This window comes from Gymnoscopelus braueri, assembly GCF_963280865.1.
Source record: "Gymnoscopelus braueri genome assembly, chromosome: 1".
NCBI lineage: Eukaryota > Metazoa > Chordata > Actinopteri > Myctophiformes > Myctophidae > Gymnoscopelus > Gymnoscopelus braueri.
In genome coordinates this window covers 43,158,042-43,179,781 of record NC_137603.1, presented here as the reverse complement: position 1 = coordinate 43,179,781, position 21,740 = coordinate 43,158,042, and the positions used below count along the sequence as shown (strand labels likewise).

Sequence of the window (21,740 nt, the reverse complement as noted above, 5' to 3'; positions counted from 1 at the left end):
CTTGTTCATTTAGAATAGACAAGCAGAAGGAACTGGTTTAAGAGTGGTCCATGTATCTGGGGAACATGTTGAGGACCCTCCAGTCCACCCTTCAGCACTAAGGTAAGAAGTAAACGGACAGGCCAGATGCTGTGAGCTGTCTCAGACATCCATTAAAACAGGGTGATAAATGAGAGTCCAGGGTTTGGCTCTTTGCCCTGTGGTTGTCAGCCGACTGACTACCCCAATGGTTACTTCTCTCAGATAGTGATGAGGTACCTAAGGTACCAAGAGATATGTTGTATATTACTGTAAATCTCAGACTACAATATATCCGTGCAACAAACAGTAAAATATGACATACATTTTTGCTAAAAAAAAATTAACTCTCAAAAATGTGTCTAGAATTTGTCACAACTCTGGAAGCATTATCAAAGTTAGCATAAACAAATGTGTATCTCCTGACTCGAGTTATTCAGTGTCACACATGTGCCAGTACCATTGTTGTCATGATGTAGAAGTGTTATTTTTTCAAACGGTATTCTTTAACCACTTAAACTCTGTAAACGTTGTTGACCGTGGTCTCCCTGGGGTCTATACTTGGTCCCCTCCTTTTTGACCTACAACACCAAACCTCTTCACCTAAAATAGCCGATCTACACGCTCATGTGCCACGTTGTTTTTATTTAGCCAAAATGTTCGCCTATTAGGACATGCCCAGAATGGGGTCGTTAAGAGTTCATGTGGGGTTCAATTGCAGTGGTGTATTTGTGTCTGTCTGTGGTGGGCACACAGACATGCCCATATATGGACTAGACATTCAAGATGCGTTGGCAATGCAACAACCAAAGTCGGGCAGGCGCTTTGTGCTGCCTTATCAGAGGGAGTGCGGATATGCCCTAATATGGACATGCGCAAATTGGAGTTGTTAGGCAATGGTTTCGGTTGTGTCTGACATCACATGGCCATATATGGAGATCTTTGATATTTGCGCAAGTTGATTATAGAGAGGGACACTAGCCAGAGATATGACTTACCTTGGGGTCCATCTGTAGACGTACTTGTGTCCCTCTGTGATCTGACAGTGATCTCTTCACCAAGGTACGATGCCGAAAGTGATAATAATCACCAAATACCTATAAACACAAAGACAGGCAAATAAATAGAGGTTGGTAACCGCAAGTCAGTCACATCCTATGGATAACACAGGCGTATAAGGTGTGTATGAAAAACATTTTTTGGTGAAAACAAGCTATATTCAACTGCCGATAACTAAAGAACAGACGATCGCGGTTACAGTGTTTTTTTTCCGGTGGAAAGAGAGACATCGTTTGTTTACATCTGCGTTGAAAAATAATTTCTGTGGATCGTCAAAAAGACTCAAAATAAGGTAAAACCGCTGGCAGTGGTGGATGAATTCATTAATTAATACCTGGCAATGAATGTTTTAAGTACTCAGTACTAAATTAACACCAGGTAGTTCAGGGTATAAGGCCTGCTGTCAGAGGGGGTCAAAGGGTACATATGACCTGGGCCCAAGGCCCAGGGCAGTCCATGCAAAGGTCTATTGTTGATCACTTTTTAACCTGAAGACCCAGACCCATCCAAAACGAACCAGTTTGACAAAACATAAGATTTCAGAAAAAAAAATCTAAATTGCTTTGATTTTCAAGGCATAGGTTTTGTGCATCATGCATGAAGGTGTGCATGCTTTCACGCATCTGAAACTGATTGACCTGATGTATCTCATTCATGTTCACTGCTGGCTAATATGGACCTAATTTGCAGGACAGTAGCTAACGAAAATGAGCACTAAAAAGAGATATGTTGACATTGAATGTAGGTTTTCTAATACAGTAAGTCATAGACTTATTACACACTGAAGTTGCCAGTGTCGTTGTGAGAGTTGACCCCCTGATGGAATTTGACTCCCCTTTCGGCCCACAGATAAGCCACGTACCTAGTTTGTCAGGAAAATGAAAAGACTATACAAGGCCTATACAAGGACTATACAATTGCCCATGTTGGCATTAAAGGTAAAGGGGGGTGGGGGGTGGTTGAAATTGCCCATGTTGGCATTAAAGGTAAAGGGGGGTGGGGGTGGTTGAAATTGCCCATGTTGGCATTAAAGGTAAAGGGGGGTGGGGGTGGTGATGCTAGAGTGGGTGTGGACGAGGAGCCCAATTTGGAAATTGTTGTCCCCCTGTCCATAATTCCTAATGACGGGCCTGCAGGGTATTGACAGGCCAGCAGACATGCTTGCCCTTGGCAGAGAATGCTGGCCTAAGACAAAAAAAAGATGCATACTCAAACAAACATCAACAAGAGTGGGCAGTCAGGCACCCACCTATCACAATGGTGGTGCAGTTTTACAAGGACGGTTGCACGACATGAATATAGTACATCTGGGATGAGGGAGAGAGCGCGGGGGGAGCTATCACATAGGACAAAACATGATTAGCAACTCAGCTGTTCACCTGGCCCTTAGAAAGGGATTGTGCTCAATCTAATGGCTGTGTAATAGGTTCTGAATAGTCAATTAATGATTTCAGTAAAGAGAATTGAGTTGGATAAATCACTGTCATTAAAGCTGACAGTTAGAACTGGTGCCTTTAATGCAAGCACTGTGAGGCAGACAAGAAATACCAATCCTTTCACGATAAGGAAAAAGGTGATTTCATCCTTGCTGTTGTTGCAGTGGCTGGGTGAATGAGGCCTGTGTGTGGTCGCGTGTGCGTGTGCGTGTCATTCCTGCAGTCCAATGTAGAATGGTGGGTGGGGGTGTCCACTAGACTCTTATGCTCCTGTTTAATGACAGTGAGTCAGCCAGGGTGACACATGCAGCCACCCACGTCAAACACGGAGGCATAACCAAGTGAAAAGATGACACATTTTACAATAAGATGCTGTTCGGTGCTGAACTCACAATTGCAAAGGGTCAGTGTATGCGTGTGCGCGTTGGTGAGAATGAGGGAGGGATAGCAACTGTAATAGAGCAAGACTGAAGCTAGCTACAAGCAAGTACTGCATGTAAATTGAGCAAAATGCTGACATGCAAATGCTTTAGGGGAGGCCAGAGTCTCTCTCTCTTTTTTCGACAGCTATAGGAGTGGGTCCATTGTGTCAGTCCAGATAAGAGGCAGGGAGGCCGGGCAACAATCAATCTGGTGTCGATTGGCAGGGTCAATTAAGTCCCTAAATCACATTAACACGTCACCATTGAAAAGAGATCAACTTATAAACAAAACACTGAAGATTGATTGAGCTGGAACATTTTGTTCAAGCCATCCCAGCTATCCCTAACAGTTTAGCTGAATGAAAAGAGTGAGCACAAAAGGCTGCCAAACATTTAAGCTGCCTTTAGCTTTAATGAAATCTAAGAATGATATTAAGACTGAGGAATAAAAGGAAGCAAATGCACATTAAGAGGTAAGGGCTGAATTCCGTGCCAAAACCAGTGGGGCATGTGAAGCTTTGAAAAATAATCCTTCCTGCATCGCAGAGAGAAAGGGTCAGCTAACAACATGGGATCAATTAACACTAGAACACCTGAGTGGTTGGAATGCACTCTAACCTGTAACCACCATATATTCAGACATAATGAGCACACTGGTGTATAGTTGTGTTGCCTGTTAATGGGACAAAGGGTTATATGTTGAAATGTTTTTTATACAAGTTTCATTCTCATTGTTTTTCAAATTTTTGATAGTTGATAGTGTTACAAGCAGGCAAATGTTTTGCTAAATTATAGCTACATGCAAGATGTCCTTGAAACTTGACTTCTACATAATTAGATGTCTGAATGGCTCAAAAGATGAGCAATGACTAAGCTGGCAAGAATTCAAGCAGAATAGCAATTCACTTAAAAATGACCTATAATCCCTTGAGTACAAGTCAAGAGATGACTTCACACTCTGGTGAATGATTTCTTTCAACCATGGCATAAAATAGATACAAAAATAAAACGCACAACAATTGTATGCTCTCACACATCCATGCATCAACACAAGTATGACATTCAAAGAGCCCCACACCTTGAGAGGCAAACTCAAAATAATTGCATGCACACTCATATTCACCCAAACTGTAAGAAACAAGCCCTGAACCTTTTTGTTTTGTATTACTGTAAACTGTAAATCCATCCCTGTGCCACCAAATGGAACAACATAAAAAAAAAAGCTTTATTTTCGTCCATCTAATCTGAAGAGCATGCTGCAAACATTACGTTTAACTACTTTGCACTACGGGAAAAAGGCCATTTACACCAAATGCATTTAGATTAGCAAAATGTGGAAAGGGTTCAAGACTGGTGAGTGACTTACAGATGTGATAAGCAGGGTACTGATAGAGCAGGGCACAGAAGCAATGCTTAACTGGCAGTAGTCAGAACAGCCCCATTACTGGGGTGAAACATTGATCCATCAGCCTCATTTAAATGCACAGTAACAGACAGTCAAAAATGATTTGTTTGCCGCTTGTTTGTTTGTTCCCTCTTGGCCTGCCAAGTTTACCTTGCCGGAAAGCACTTATCAAAAACGTCTGGTGTCTCATCTCACAAGCTGTTGACATAATGATGTTTTACAAAGAGATCAACAATATCTGAAGACAAACTGAATGGGATGTTTTGGTCTGGTAAAAGTGATGAGACATTTGTTTGTTTTCTTTCTCTCTCATGACTTTCCCATTTTCTTTTTTCTGTCTTTTTTATTTTCTTTTGGTTTTTAATCATTTTATAAAGATACGATAAAGAAAACTGATATGAAATTCTGTTCTATACAGAGCAGTAAAATAATGTACGCAAAGCATGAATAGCTTGGAAATGCTACCTGAGGGTATGTTGTTATGGCCATTGACTTAAAGCTGCAATCCATAACATTTATTTCCTACCTGGGATTCGAATCCCGGTCTCCCTCATGAGAGATTACATTTTTACCCCCAGGACCGAATCTGTGGTTGGTCAGGGAAGATATTGCACTTATGAGCTTCAGGCAGCACCACGTTATCAACCAGTAGGTGTCCTACTCAACATCTGAGTCTAAATTTCTCAATGGCGATGTAGGGAGACCACCTCTAACCACTGTACATGTACTGTGTTTTTGACTTGAAATGAATAAATTGCTTTCTCCTTCACAAACTGTGTTAAAAGGGTCCTTTAGGCACAGTGGTTTCCAAACCTTTTAGCTCAAGACCCAAAAGAGAAATTAGACATTTGCCCGAGACCCAAACTAGTGAAAATAGCAGCTCTACAAGCTCACAATGCGTCGTGAGCGTAGATCTGCTATTTTCACTTCTTTTTTTATGCATAATATTGAAATGATTTTATTTTACTTTTTTTTAAAAGTTGGCATTGTTTTAATTGATGAAATGTTTTTTAGTTTAAACTTTTTTAAATATTTTGAAATAATAAATGTTTTTTTTTAATGTAGGAAATGAAAAAAGGGGATATAATACCTGTGACCCATAAAAATGGTCCACGACCCAAACAGTGGGTCGGACCCATGTTTGGGTCGCGGACCATTTTTAATGGGTCAGGTGCATAGGAGCAGGCAGTCAATGCATGAGAAAAAGGGAGATCCCTACATCTTCAATTACAGCAAAAAAAAAAAGTGTTTTATTGCGAGAACAACGTTTCCGTCACTGACCTTCATCAGGCATCAGGGATACCCGATGGACCGAAAAGTACTCGCAAAAGTGTGTGGGATCTCCCTTTTTATACCTTCAAACTGTGTCAACCATCGCAGTCATTCCCAAATATCAATGTCAACAATAGTACTGCATTTCTTGGGAGCATCATTAAACCCCAGTGCATTGACACACCCTTCTAAAAATAATTCACCAACTTTATGATATGAGGCTGCCTCCAACACAGAGATGCAAGGGGCAAAGTGTACCTCACTGGCAGCTGGACCTAACCAGTAGTTCCCTTTTAATACCACACCACACACACACACACACACACACACACACAGCAGGCCAAGCAGCCCCCACAAAAGAGTGCCAGATGGGTCTGTACAGCTGCTGAATCTGCCTGCCAGAATAGAATATACTATACTTCCTCATCGGTTCTCTCCTCAAATCATTTCCATTACAGCAGTCACCCTCTCTCCTTCCACCTCAAGCTTGATTGATTCTCTAACCTTATTATTTGAGATAAGAATGTGAATTTGTTCTGTCTGAATAAAGTCACAGAGTTGAGATTAAGCTACGCCATATAGGCCTACTGTGTACGCACCTACATAATTAATTTAGTCTTAAACAACTACAGCCTCACTTTGCATTTCTAGGCCACAGAGATGCACTTGGGGGTGAAAGGGTAGCCAGAGTGCACTTGTCCAATGCTGTAACACACCTGGAATGAGGCCAAACCCAAACTGCTGCAGCTCTCTGCCAGATAAACGGAGTTTAGGAAGCCTTATAAGGTCCAACTTTTGCGCATTTATCCACATACCAATCCAGTTTCAACAACGTACTGGCAATATTCCTCTCCAATGCTAGAAAACGGCAACCATTATGCAGTGCCTTGCTAGTTTTGAAAACAGCTGAAAGAAATTGAGTTAATAGTGCTGAAAAGCCCAAATGGCTTAGATGAAAAGGTGAATTGTGTGACATTTGTAAAACAACGAAGGCAACACTAAAACAAAGCAAAGCCCACTTCTTGAAACAACAGCTCGTAAAAGTCTTAAATTGTCAAAATTGTCAATTTTTGGGGGTTGTGTTTAATGTTGAACTATTCCTCGTATTGTGGCTTAACGCCTAAACATCAGTCTATGGTCTCTTCTTCCACTGTAACAAATTGACCCAAGTCAGTGCTGTGCATTTGACCATTATGTTAGTGATTCAGGGGTTTAGGCTATTCTAGAGACTTCTATAATTGTCAATGTAATGGCCTACACAGCATTAATTATGAAAGTGGGGTCTGGGGACCGACAAGGGTCCTTAAGGGTCTCCAGCAAAATGAGGAACAGTTTAATTTCATTATTATTTCAGCTAGAAGTTAGCTCAATGTATCAGAACGACTACTCAGATCATAAAATTCACTCCCAACACGGTTATCTCCCCACCTTCAGTAATAGACAGTTGTAGAATTCTGTACTAAACTAACAACAAAAATCTTCTCTTTTGGGGGTCCCTGGAACAACAGCTTTTCAAAAGAGGCCCACAGCCTATGAAAATGTTTGAAAAACACTGGCCTACAGTGTTGACTTTTATGTTAAAAGCTATGCTGATTGTACTTTGGTAGAACCTTGGGTTGTACAGCTACTTGGATATAAATATTGTCGATCATCTTTATCATTTGCTTCTGTGCATTGTGATTGAGGAAACAAACTCCATTCACTCTCATTGTATTGCAGAAACACTTTAAGCACATAAACAACCTCAAACAAAGCAGATTCTGCAAAAAAAAGACTCCTGGTCTGTGTAGTCTAATGGTAGCAGCAGGAGCTCACGTTACACCAGTATTGAGGACCTATAAATTGTTGCTGCATTAGAGAACTTCCGTCAGAGTACTGTGCATTAGACAGTGGCAGAACCCACCTTACGTGCACATGGATTAAAGCAAAATAAAATCTCACGACTGATTATGATGTTTTGGTAGCTATACAACCAACCAGTTGAAGAAATTGCAGATTGATGCGAAGATTGAAGTCAGCCATACCAGCCCTGACAAAAAATATCTGAGATCATTAGGATTTTCTGGAGGATTGAACCACTTGTTTGACCAGTTTGACCACTTCAAGTACTCTTTAAGCTGACAAAAAAGGTAATTTAAAACAAAATGCCAGACGCCAGAGGGTTAACCTTTGCTTTTATGAAATATCTGAGATCACTAGGATTTTCTGGAGGATTGAACCACTTGTTTGCCCAGTTTGACCACTTCAAGTACTCTTTAAGCTTAAAATAGCGAATAACCGGAAATAGACAATCTACAAGCTTAAAACACGCACAGTGCAATGCGTGGTAAGCTTGTAGATAGTCTATTTTCGGTGCATGACATGCTTCCATAGAAGACATGCTGACTTCTATGGAATCCAAATGACTGAAATCAGTCGTGGTGACTGAGAACTTGAATCCATGCATGCATTTATTAAGTGTGATTTTGAGACCTTTTTGCAACACAATGAGAGCGAATTGAACAACTACTTCCGGTTGCTTGCTCACAGAGAACAGAAGCAACAGATAAAGATGACTGACAATATTTGGACTTGTTTGCACTCTATAAATACAATTGTATATAGTGAATCGTATGCCCCAGCATCTTCTTTGGGTTCAGTCATTGAGAAGTGGCCCACAGAACGGTTTCTAATATTTGGACTTATGGTAGCTATACAAGACAACTCAAGGTTCTACCAAAGTTGCACATCACTTTAAGGAGATTTAGTATGTAGCATGCTTTTAGACATACGTTTTGTTGCTGACTTTTAGTTACAGTACTTTCTTAGTTAAGAGTTCTTGGGAGATTTTTCTTATCCAGGAGCCGTTGAAAGTGTAACAGTGATTAAGGACTAGGTTCAAAGTTTTACCCTATACAAACTCTATACAAACAAATGCGACTCTTTTAACTTAGAAATCACATCAACAGTCCAGTTTGTGTTCCACATCCTTTCTCCCTTATATGTTGTTCAGCCTGCATTTGTTTTTTACAGCCCATTATGTTGTTGGCGTGCTGTTGGTGTGTCGTATACAATAAATAAAACGTCACAAAAAAAAATCTGTTTGGACAATAAACTCTGGTTAATAAAAGCATTATTGAAAATGTTGACTCTTACTATAAACCCTCTATGGAAAAGGGGGTCTCTAACACATCATCATTAAATGAGATGAGCCATGAAATTATCATTAAAGAAAAAAGACAAACAATTTAACCTTTCATGTCCCAACCTATGTCGTGGGACTTATGAATAGAGGACATAACAAGCGTTCAGCCATAGCGTACCTCTAGTTCATGGAGTGGATCAGGGTGTAAAAGGTTTACAGTGAAATAGCTTCGGTGCTGAAGGTCTATTGGTGCGTCTATTAGTGCTGCAACTATCGATCTTAATGATTATTAATTAATTATTATTAATTCTAACAATAGATCTACAATGGTGTAGATCTATCGTTAGAAAAATCAATAACAATTAATACCAATTACTTTTATAATGGATTAAATCGATTAGTTCGATTAACCGTTGCAACACTACGGTCCTTAAATGTCTACCTCTTGACACATTGAGATCCACATGCAGACTACTGCGAGGGTCCAGGGAAATAAGCATGGGATGGCATACAGAAGCACACAGCCCTGAAATCAGCAGAGCCGCAGTTTTACCATGGCTGTATATCTATACAGTAGCTTCTGCTAGAATCAATAAAAGGCAGCTCAATGCATGTAGCTCAGGAGCAGACACCTGTCAACTCAGCAAGTGAGTGTTCCATTCTTTTCCACTGTTGCGGAAAAGCAACGTGGCCAATGACCTGATAAGTTCCCATTAAGGACGTTTCCCTCTCGGCTATTTACTTCCCTGTTTTGAATCACTAACCCAGTTAAGTGTCCTTCAACAGTGAACAGACTTCAGGCATAACCCAGCGAGAGAATGAAGGAAAATCTCATCGGACTCATCCCCAGGAGGGGTTAAAAGTATCTTTCAGAGCAAATTGCACACACAGAATGGTCTGAGATTGGTACTCATCTCATTTTGGATAAATTATTAAAATGTAATTTTATAATCATATTAGTTCATATATTCTTTTGTTCTCCATCGATTTTTTATTTCGTACATAATTTTAAATGTAAACAGGTGCTCATTTAAAATAATCCAAGACCCACCTAAAACATCAATGGTTAATGTGACCGTCTTTATTCATGGAAGTGACGTCGCTAGAACACAAAGAACCCAATAAAAAATGTCAATGGCTGTCTCCATTGCAATGAATATTTCATGGGTTGTTTTTATTTAGGCTATTATTCCAGACCGACAGACGGAATGTTATGTTTGTCTAGTTTATAGTGTCAGAGTGCCATAACCAGGAGACCAAGGGTCGAATTTGAGTAGCACAACTTCAAAAACAGTTCTTGTTAATCATTAAATAATGTCAATAGATTCAGGTGCACAGAGCAGCAAAAATACGTTTTGAAAATGTATTACTAACAAAGGCATCAATCATGCAAATTGTACTATTAATTTAAACATGGTAAATAAATACTGTTATGTATCTTCAAATAAAAATCACTATTTGTTGCACCCTCATTAGGTGGTTCAACAGCAATTAAAGGTGGCAAACAAACAACACAGATATAACTTATCCAAAGTATAAAACATGCACTCACATGTTCTTGTAAGCATCACAGTCTAAACTGTAGCACGGGAACCTGTTAATTGCATACACTAGCTAGGAAATTATATAGTCACAATCTTAAGTGGTCTCAAGCCTTTATAGCCAGTGATAATAGCCAACAAGATAAGACAAGACCTGACCAAGAAGGTTTTCACACATTTAAACAGACTAAAAGAAATTACAGACTGGAGGGCTTTTTTTTTCTTTTATGGGAGGACACTGCTTCCCTTTATATAGTACACCGCATGAGTATCAACAACAACGTCTTACCCCACAAAGACTGCAAGAAACCCTTAATGTCTGCCTTAATACAATGACTACAGTCTGGTGGCCTACTTTACGATGCACTAAAGCTTCTTAACAGGGAGGGAAGCAGAGGCTGTTTTTTTTTGTTCGGTGCAATTCTTGTTTGAGATGTTCAGATGTTTTTCATTAAAACAAAACAAAAAGGCAAAAAAAAGGCCTGAAGTCTTGCAAGATACTTCAACATAACAAGCAGCAAAGCAGATAGAATCAAATGGAACCAGTCCAAGGGTCTGTTATATAATCAGACACAGAACTTCCTCCATGAACACTCTTCATTATTGCACTTGTCTGACATTGCTATCTATAACAGCCTGAAACCAAACACTTTCCGTGCTCATTCTATTGGAAATCAAAAGTCACACAGTCATTTGCTGTCATATAGTGGACAGATATGCTATCCAAACATGTCTCCTTTACATGCAGATGTCTGGAGGAGCTGATCCTCGTTAAGAGTGGAATTCCATTACATCCGTCTGTTTTTATACCCGGTGGGTTGAGGAGGAGGGGAGATGGAAAGAGACAGCAGCACAGAGAGGAGATAAAGTTAGAGGGGAAATAAATGGGAAACAGAGGATATATGCTAGATTGTAGCACCATGGATGCAGTCCTGTCACAGAGAGGATTGTGTGATTGCTTTTGAGACCTTAAGAGAATGCCAATTCTAATCTCAAATTGGAATTATCTATAGAACTATGAACTACTAACTTTTTCAGATATTCCTGCTTTGTGAAATGAGAAGGATGTAGAGTAGGGGTGTGCCGATACACAATTTCACGAAACGATACGATATTGGGCTCACAACTTCGATACGCACTTTTTTATTATGAAAATATATGGGGGGGAAAAAAAGCAACTGCAAACAAATAATTCTGTTTTTGCATTATTCAGACATGCAAACTTGTAGCTTTTCAGCTACAATAGCTGTTTTGAATCCAAATAGGGCAATAGTGTGACACCTGACCCGAAAAAAAAACATGTTGTAGGTCACTCTTTTCACCTCGGGCTGTTTGCATGCCTGATTATTATTATTGTTTAAAACATTTTTTTCAAAACTATATTTCTTTTTCTCCAAAACGATACATATCGTCACGAAAACGTATCGCGATATATCGCGGGACGATATATCGGCACACCCCTAATGTAGAGTATCAGGGACAGACATGAGAGGGTGTGAGTTTGACACACATGCGACAAGGTCATCATGAGACAGATTTGAACCAATAACACTGCAAGCACATAGTATGGTCCTCAGCCCCCTGTCAGGAATAGGGTGTGCAGAGATGCATGAAGGAGGTTACTCGTTAGATTTAGGGTTTGACAGAATTAATGAGTGCTGATGAATAAACATGAGCAATAATATTAATGCAGGGGTGAGTCATGCCCTACTAGTGCAGATGGAGATTTCTGCATTAAAATACATCACAGAAATTTAATTTGATCTCATGACTCATTGTTTCTTACAAAATGGTTGTTTGGGACATTTCCAAACTCCAGTCGGCCTTTAAGAGGTTTTTAAGATGGAATGTTGGTGAGTACAAGAAGAGGCTAATGTCTGAGATGAGTGTGGAACTTGAAAAAGTCTAGAAAAAGGTGACAGTGGGTTAATGGTGACAGGAGAGTGCCTGGGAGTTTAGACATATAGGTCAAGGACAATAGTCACTGTGAGATTGTCTACATTTCAAATAGAAAGACAGTTCCATCAGGATAGTTTAACAATCTAATTAATCACCAGTCACATTCGTGGTCGAACTTGTGCACTCGGTTTAATCTTCCCCTTCTAATTCTTTCTCGTCTCATTCCCTCTCTCACATCCACACACACACACACACACACGCACACACACGCACACACACGATGATCGTGGTGATGATGATGAAGATGGTGGAGGTGACAGGCCATGGGGATAGATGCTAATGAGATTAACTCTCATCTACGTTTATTTTTTATCACCCCCCACTCTTAATATAAAAGCACGCTGGATAAAAATACCAGTCGGGTTCATCAAAGCCACATGGAGTACCACAGTGGCTCTCTGTAGAGAGTACAGCCTCTAATTGTGTAACAACTCTCCATGTAGAACACTTCCATCATTACTTTGTCCCTCCACAGAGGGTTGGGTACTCGTACCCAACCCTGTAGCTATATTTCAAAGAGCTCTTTTGTGTTGCTGGGTTTGATCCCTTGTGATTCAATTGCAACTGAAGTGTTGCAATTGTGCCCAAGAGGGGCACTGCCTTATGCAGGGGTACCAGCGCATGTGCGCTCACACTCGCACATTCATTTAACATTTTTATCTCCATTACCCTAATCTACTTAAATGACTAACATAGAGTGTATTTCATTCATGTGTTTTAAGTTTAATTTACTGACAAATTGAATTAAATGTAATTAAATTATATGAATTCCATTCAGATATCCAATCATAGTTTAAACTTTAGGATAATGGGTGGCACCTGGAGTGGCCAGTCAGATTCCATGGGTGCCACCCTGGGCCACCCGTGGATATGCCACTGCTTGCGGCATTGAGTTACAGTACCAACCTCATTCCACTGCTGGCAACACTGCAGAATCCTCCGTTTTAATTTGAGATACAAATGGATAAACACATGGATTAACACTGAGGATTTTACTGTGTGCAATAATACAACACGTAAAATAATACGATCTGTGATCCTCCTCAGTTCACTGTGAAAGGAAGAATGGCCACAATAGAAACTCCAACACACTGCTGCAGCTACATCCTTTTAACAGATAGGAGAACATTCCTCCAAGGCGTTTTGTTTCTGGCGTTACCATGGAGATAAAGCTACAATGATAAAAATCACTTTAGGATTCTATTTGGGTGGTGTGGTATCATGTAAGAGGAGGGGAAGAGATGATGATAAGCCCTCATCAACTCAACACTTTAGCCCCAATTTCTGACTCATAAATCGCTGGAACTATTATGAGGATTAGGTTGTTTTTTATCTCTCAAAGCAGGCTAGTGAAAAGAGTGAATTCACATGAGGGCATGATAGACTTACTGCTTTCAGTTAAATCAACCACAATAATACTTAGATTTATCCTCATAAATACTTAATACTTTTTTTCTACAGGCCATAATCCTTCGCAATATCCCCAAGGCACGATGTCTGCATTTTCTCAGAGGGTATGCACCAAGCACTTCAAGCTACTCAGGAAATAGAACCTGCAAATCCCTATGCACGGATGACTGGGTGGTTTATCAACTGTTACTTATCCATTGTGACCTTATTTAAAGGGAAAGGCTCAGGCTTTTTGCCTGAGACAAAGCTAAAACAAGGAGTATATGACAGAGCAGTCTCAACAGTGTGGGGTTGTAAATGACGAGATGATGTGAATGGTATGTTTATGCTAATAATTCACTGGAGGGAAAAATGTATAATTCCTCTCCCCAAAATCCGAATTAAATTTAATGCTAAATCATCAGTATTACTACATCCCTTTAATGATGGGCGCTGGTGGCTCAGATCCAGGCCTGACACCTCTCAAATCTGGCCCAAAGTCAAATGCAGTGGTAATGGCCAAGAGATTAATTATTTTGCTTTTACAATGTAGCTCTGCGTGCGTCCGTCCGTCCGTCCGTCCGTCCGTCCGTCCGTTTGCACGTGTGCATGTCCAGAGGTAATCTTGCAAACTGGTGAACAGATTAGTGCCAAATTTCTTCTGAAAAATGCCAGTAGGCAAAAGAACAAAAGTACCTCCAAATGTTCTTTCACAGACGTTTTATACTTTGTAAAATATTTAACTTTAATTTCATAATGTTAGTCTAGGATCTGATCCTGATGATGGTCTTGTGCGACCGATCAGTCGTTTTTAATAAAGTCAATGCAGAGGCGATTCTGTGTGCGCGTTCTTTGCATGTGTGCATTCTGTGTTGATGTATTTTTGTGGCTTTGGATTCCCTGCACCACAGAAGAGAGTAAAGCAGTTTGGTGTGCGAGTTGCTCTCAACTTATCTCGGGCTGAAACCTTGCCCAATGTGGAGTCATACATCATAGATAAGTCATAGATGACTGACGTCACAGGCTGGCCACATGAAGTCCGAGATCCACATTGAAGCCATGCCGTTCCCATGTGGATCACTAGATCCACATGATTTTCATTTTCTTTACACAGGACAGTGCACAGAGACAGGATCTTGAGTAGGGGCAGAAAGGGGGAAAAGACATTGCGACATCAGGGACGTTGCGATTATGCGGTTGAAGCACTATCCAGTCATCTAGCAGTGTTTCTGTGAAATAGTAGTTTACCTCAATATGGGGATACTGAGGATCTCTAGTATACATGTACTGACACTTTGAATTGACTTTCTATATTCATTCTCGTGCACTTTTGGATTGTTTCAGAAATTCCACTTGGGACTTTACACCGGAACCATGATGTTCCACAGATAATACAGGAGGACCATTGTAGGCAAAAGACAGAGGCCAAGCTTAAGGCCCAGATATACCCCCGTTCAGAACGGATGCATACTATATTCATCCACTAGAGGGCAGGGTGATTCAACCAGCTCTAGCCAACTTGTGATAATGAGCTAAATAGAGATCTTCGTTTCCGAAAACCAAATACAAACCACACAAAGGAACTTCACTGTTATTAGCTTTTTTTGTACCTAAGATATACATAAGGGGGGGGGGATCATTAATGGGCAGATGCTATGTCTGCAAACTTCAAAAGCAAAACTACTAGCCTAGCCTCGCACTGTAAAACCAGCTGAGATTGTGGTTTCCCAAAACTGAATAAATAATGAAAAACAACTTCACTGTTAGCTCAATCTTCTTGTAACCAAGATATCTGATGGAGAAAATAAAATGGTCAGATTTAGATACGTCTGCACACATCACATGCATTTTTAAACTGCACTGTGTCACTGAGCCAAAGTGCTTGGTGTGTTTCTTCTTCACTGTGTAATGTTCGATGTGTCCTCCAGTTTTGCTCCGTACATACTGCACATGTACGTATCACTGAGGTCTGGGGATTCGTGCAGCCGATGGATCAAAATGTACGCAGACTACGCGAATGGAGAGGCCCATTCTGTATTTTACTTGGTATAAATGAGCCTTTAACTGAAGTTTGACCAAATCCAGTCTCTTTATCCATTTTCATGTCTTGGGGAAGGTTAATTATTAATACAAAGCATTATAATAATCATGACCCATAAGTACAACAATAAGCTCCACAGAATCAAAAGGTACATACATCATTTTAAAAAATTCGAAAACTTTCTCAAAACTGGACATTTTGTTTAAGTTGATGTAGCCTCCTTCAATGAGAAGGCTGATTATGTGTACCTTGGCAGATATTGCATTCCATTTATGGCAGCAAATATAGCTGAAGATGTGCCAGATGTTCCTGGTTAGTGAGGTCAGATCTGGTAAAGGATGAGGTCAGATCTGGTAAAGGATGGGTTGAGACCTTAATCTCTTGTTGCTATAATTCTTACAATGATGGCAGTACTACTGCAGTGCTTTTATCTTAACATACTACAGGTGACTATTCACACATAAAAAAGGTACTGAAATAAACTTCCTAAAGGGTTGCATGATTGCATAAAGTTGTGCTGAAAGTATTTTTCAATAACTTGTCATTTGTCGTTGAAGGGGAACTTGGCCAATATTCAATGTGCAGCCTATTGTTATATTGAGCGCCTCCTTGCAATAGAATAATAGGATTTACATTAAATATGAGTAGATTAGATATACACTCTAATATCCTTCCATCTAGATTAGGCTATATTGACTTTATGTAGGCATACATTGTTTTTATAGTCTGCTTTAACTTCAAAGTGGCCCATCCCCTACTTCACAGAGTAAATGTTCTATAGCACCTTCATCCAAAGTGCTTTTCATTGTGCGTTTACCTTCACCCATTCACACACCAACAGCAAAAGGCAACCATGCAAGGGTTAGGGCAGTTAGGGGTTCACGGTCTTGCTCAAGCACACTTCCACACAAAGCCAGGGGGAGCCAGGGATCGAACCGTGACCCTTTCAGTTCCTAGATGGCCTCGTGACCCTTTCAGTTCCTAGATGGCCTCTCTTCCCTGAGCCACTGCCGTGGCTATCTGGCAGTGGTGGAAAAAGTACTCACATTTTGTACTTAAGCGAAAGTATCAATACTGCAATGTAGAAATACTGCAATGTGCTTAAGTAAAAGTACTCATTAGGTCTTTCACAAGTTTTCAAATGTATACAAATCTTTTGAAAATAGCAGATATACGACTACAAGCTCACAATGCGTCGCATTGTGAGCTTGTAGAACTGCTATTTTCAAATGGCCAAAATGTATATAGGGCTGAAATGGGTAATTTATGTTTTGTAATAATAATCTAAATCTACAAAGTAACTAGTAACTAAAGTTTTCAAATAATTTAGAGAAGTAAGTACTATTTGTAGTAGTAGTAATATTTGCCTCTGATATGTGGTGGACTGAGAAGTAAAAGTATAGACAATTGGAAATACTCCAGTAAAGTAAAAGTACCTCAAAATTGTACTTTAAGTACATTTACTCAAGTACTGTACTTAGTTACTTTCCACCACTGCTATCTGGAAGTGTAAAAAGTTTCAGGAAACAGAACTCTGGAAGCTCAGGGAAGAAAGCAGCCAGGGAACCTTTCTGAAATCCATTTTGACATTTATCTGAAAGCGGAACCAAAGGCACATCCAGTAACTGAAGGAGCATTTCCACAAATATCACAGTGGTCTTTAAACCCAGCTGCAACACTGTGCACAGTGGGTCACTGGATCCGGCCACAGTAAAGCACTGATCTGATAAGAAACCTGGGGAAGCGCTTTGTGGAGCTCCTGCTGATGTTCACAGTTTGCATTATGCTCAGTGTCATGGTAAACACTTCTGTAATAACAGTTAACAGGTTGATTTCCATTTGTGGTCAGGTCCTGTAGATAGCCCCGTCACAATTATTACATAATCGCCTAGTCGCAATTATTTGGGATAGTCACAATTATTTGATATAGTCACAATTATTTGAGATAAGACAATCACAATAATTTCTTGCATAATCGTCAATTTCCTTTCCTGTGCAACTTTAGTTTACAAGCCAAACAGAAAGTCTAAAAGCCAAACAGAAAATGTATTTCTATACATACGTTCCAATGTTCAACGACAGAAACAATTAAATCGTTAATCGCAATTATTTGAGCGACAATTAATCTTCAAGTACAATTTCATAATTGTGACAGCCCTACCTGTACATGTGCCTCACATGCATTAGTATAAGCTAGTTAGTAGGCTATGTCTGACAAACCATGTCATGTTAAAAGGAATGATTTTGAGAAGTATAGCAGAATAGAACAAATATCATCGTATTTACGATGATATTTGTAGGTAGTAACAAGTTTGTAGGTGGTAACAAATCTTATGTGCTATTTACAGTACGCTACAGTGTTCTATTCTCTTGATCTGGGCTTTGAATCCTACACAGAGCGGTGATGAAGTTCAATCCTACACAGAGAGGTGATGAAGTTCAATCCTACACAGAGAGGTGATGAAGTTCAATGCAAACATTGTAACAGTAGCAGCAATTAATTGGCAGCTCCAGGAAGTTGACTCTGCCAAGAGAAATTCAACAGCTCACCATCTTATACAATCAATGGTGTATCATTGTTTATAATGATAACACATCCCTTTGAAGGTTCGTGAAAACCAATCCAGTAAAGAGCACACCTCTATATTGGCCCCTGCCAGCGGCTCACACACACACCCTGCCAACCGCTGTTTTTCTACCCGATTTGAAATGGATAATTTTCTTATTTATTAAGGGTGATGTCGATGAAGAAAAATATTCATGATTTCCCCCCCTTGACAAGAAAAATAAATGAGCTCTTCCAACCAAATAATTCAGGATAGATATGTTGGGTAAGGAACCGACGGCAAATTATTAATACTATCCAGCAGCATAGTAGAAAACAACTCCGTCTCATCTACGCCTACATTATGAGTATGAGTAGCAATCACCATAGTGTCAGGGGATGCTGAACACATGGCTGGCTTTATTTCAGCTCCCTGTCAAATCATTCAGAAATGGCTGTGGAAAAAGAAGCAGCCAATCAATCATGTGCTGCCGTTGAAAAGACTGGACAGTGTGTACACACCAAGCAGTACATTACTATGCATGCTGTACATGATCTTTGCCCAACATCCTGCATCAATGAAAATAAAGCAATTCAACATGGCTGTGGAGTAGAGTCAAGTCCATGTGTACAGGATCAGTTTTCAAAAACAGTTGTGAGCATCCACTTTCACAGTTTACTTTATTCAACTCATCCAGCTGAAAGCCCCACCTTGATTCATCACACGACCATATAAAAAGGTACTTATTTTCTTTTACAGTATAACTTACACATTGCTTAGTAGCATACTGATCATTAGCTCCGTTTGCCCATGGGCACAGGTTGAAATGGAAAATTTGTTTACATGTCACTGCCCAACAGCATCGTAAGACATCTGCCATCTGTACAGAGGACCTAGCATAAACCGGATTCGTTTTATGTCCTCTAAGTACATATGATGACACCTGATCATTCTTATCACCCTCCTGATTCACAGCTGGCAACAGTGGGAAAAAAAAACATAGCTTGATAAACACTAGGGCTGAGTATTGGTGTACTGGGAGGTTTACAAAATGATAAGCCATACATAATAGATCACATTTTGATACAGTAGGCCTATTTTTTATTTAGATATCAAAATAACCTACAGTATGACTGAAATATACAAAGATTTGATAAATGTTTGTGTATCATTTGAGGATGAATCAACATCTTATATATGACTATATATTTGATATTCAGATTGTGTGTGATGGGAGCAAAAAGGACAAAGGACATCATCTGAGCATCATGAACACATGCATTTGAACACAGTATTTTAGTACTGCATGAAAACGTTTGCAGATTGAGTTATTTTCAGCCCATTTTGTTTTCGTTTCCTAAATAAGCCCACACATGCTTTGAGTTTTGTAATCTAGCAATAGACGTGAACAAGTTCTCCCCTTCATAGGAACCGAACAGATGCAGCTTGTTCAAGTGCGGGCTCCTTACTTCAATATCAACAACTCTTGCGAAATGATTCCCTGAAATATTGGAATTTTTCATAATTCATCACTGCACGACCTTGACCAGCTGAAGCAAAAACTAGACGGATGCGCTCAGCAGAGCGCAAATCTCAGCCAGGAGGCATGCTCTTATTAATAATAACGTATGCAGTGACATTTCTATGTACGGCCATGAAAGTAGTGCGCCAATGCTGGCATGTGATTACCAGTTGTCTCCACTGTCTGCCTCCCTGTCTCTCTCTGGATTGGATTATCTCGCACCGAGCGAGTGCCCTGGGGCACCAACCAATTTTCTGTGCCAGTAGGCACCAACGTGAAAATAATGAAAAACAAACGGTTTTCGTGGTCTGAAATGGCAGATATAACCATACAATATATAACATATACATTTCATATATATGCCAAAAAGTTATTTTGCCTTTAGTTTATTTATCATTACTCATAAGAATGAGAAAACAGTTCAGTACCACAGAGGTGAGGAGAGAGAGAGAAAAAGACAGTGTTGATTTCAATGTACACTTTATTGCTTATAGAAAACTTTAATAGATCACTCGACTTTGAAACAGTAGTGCAGAAATAAGGAGCCAGAGGACTTTGTCCCCACACTTTTTCAAGGATTACAGTAATCTGAATTATTACTACAACTGTGCCAACCAGTCGCCTCCATTAGAGTCGGTACGCTAACGACCTAGATGCTTGGATGTTTCCAACCATACAAGTTTATCAAATCGGCTCTGTTCAACCATTGAATTTATGTCCTTGAGGTGTTTTTCTTTTTTCTTGGAGTACATGACATCAAACACACGTTGCTTTGAGTAGCATACAAGTCAGATTTCAAGAAGACTGGGCCGATGCCCGTTGGGAACGATGCCCACTGGGAATGCAAACGCATGCACCTCCGTTATGCAATACCCATAGCTGTTGTCAGAGTACTTAGTGCAGTACACATTATCGTAGCACTTGAAGGCCAGTCTATGTCTTCAGTACTATAAAATCATATTGATGACATCATGGATCTCCATGTATATGAGCATTAACACATTCACTGCCAGGTACTATGCATCAGCTTCATCCGCTGGTGCCAGCGTTTTTTTACCTTGTTTTGACTATCATTGGAGAGCCGCAGAAGCCACGACGTGCACGCGGATGTAAACAAAGTGTCCGGAGGGTGGGGGAGGGTCCACTGGAACAATTTATTTTTTTTACCGCAATCGGCCATGTTATTGCTATCGCCCGTTGAAAATGGCTTGCTTTCACCAACAACAAAAAAATCCGAGCTGTAAGTGTTTTTCTACAAATCCTAATATAGGAATGGAGTGGACGGAAGTGATGTTTTTTTGGGATGACGTCACATCCGTCCATTCCTTCCATCAGAGTCGAGGGATCATTCCTAAGTTGCATTAGAGCGCCCTCTTGTGTTTTTTTAGTTTTTTTTAATTAATAGATAAGAGTTCTGGACAACCGCCGATCCGACAGACTTTCCACTTGGCACATCACTCCCTCGGGTCCCTGGCGATACTCAGGCTAGTTTGAAGTCAATCGGTCAGACGTTTCTCCAGATAGATGGCAGACTCACTCACTCAGAAATTCTGTGCATTTATAGATAGAGAATGCATGGCAGTACAAAATGACAAAGTGAGTTGTGACGTCACCCATTGGTTCTACAGACTCGTTTTGAAACCACTATTTCAGCCAATTCAAATCCACCATCTTGGAATTTCCGGTCATCAATTTAAGAATTAATGGGACCATCATTTACAAAAACGCATAGGCCTATTATGGTAATTGAAAAATACTTTAAACCAGCGATTTGAAAACATATTGTATTTATGAAAATGTTTAATAGGGTAATATAACCAAGTGTAAAGTCCGGCCAAATACCCATTCACTTGAATGGAGTGTTAATTCTTCTGCAACCAGCAGGAGTGGAAATAGCAACACCTTCTCTAGGCCATTAATGAGAAACGCAGTGTTTTCATGACTTCCTCATTGACTTCATTTTCAAAACCGGATCCTTGCCGCCTGGTTCATCCAGAGTAGGCTAG

General features: G+C 40.0%; 1 protein-coding gene across 3 annotated transcripts in view; it reads right to left on the bottom strand.

Annotated features, from left to right (window-relative positions):
- Positions 1 to 21,740, bottom strand: part of furina (furin (paired basic amino acid cleaving enzyme) a) — a 90,765-nt gene that overhangs the window by 48,415 nt on the left and 20,610 nt on the right. For all 3 annotated transcript variants that reach the window (XM_080436030.1, XM_080436032.1, XM_080436031.1), the window contains exon 3: positions 1,017 to 1,115. In XM_080436030.1, the coding sequence (XP_080292156.1) occupies positions 1,017 to 1,115 (99 nt within the window). The remainder of the gene's footprint in view (positions 1 to 1,016; positions 1,116 to 21,740) is intronic.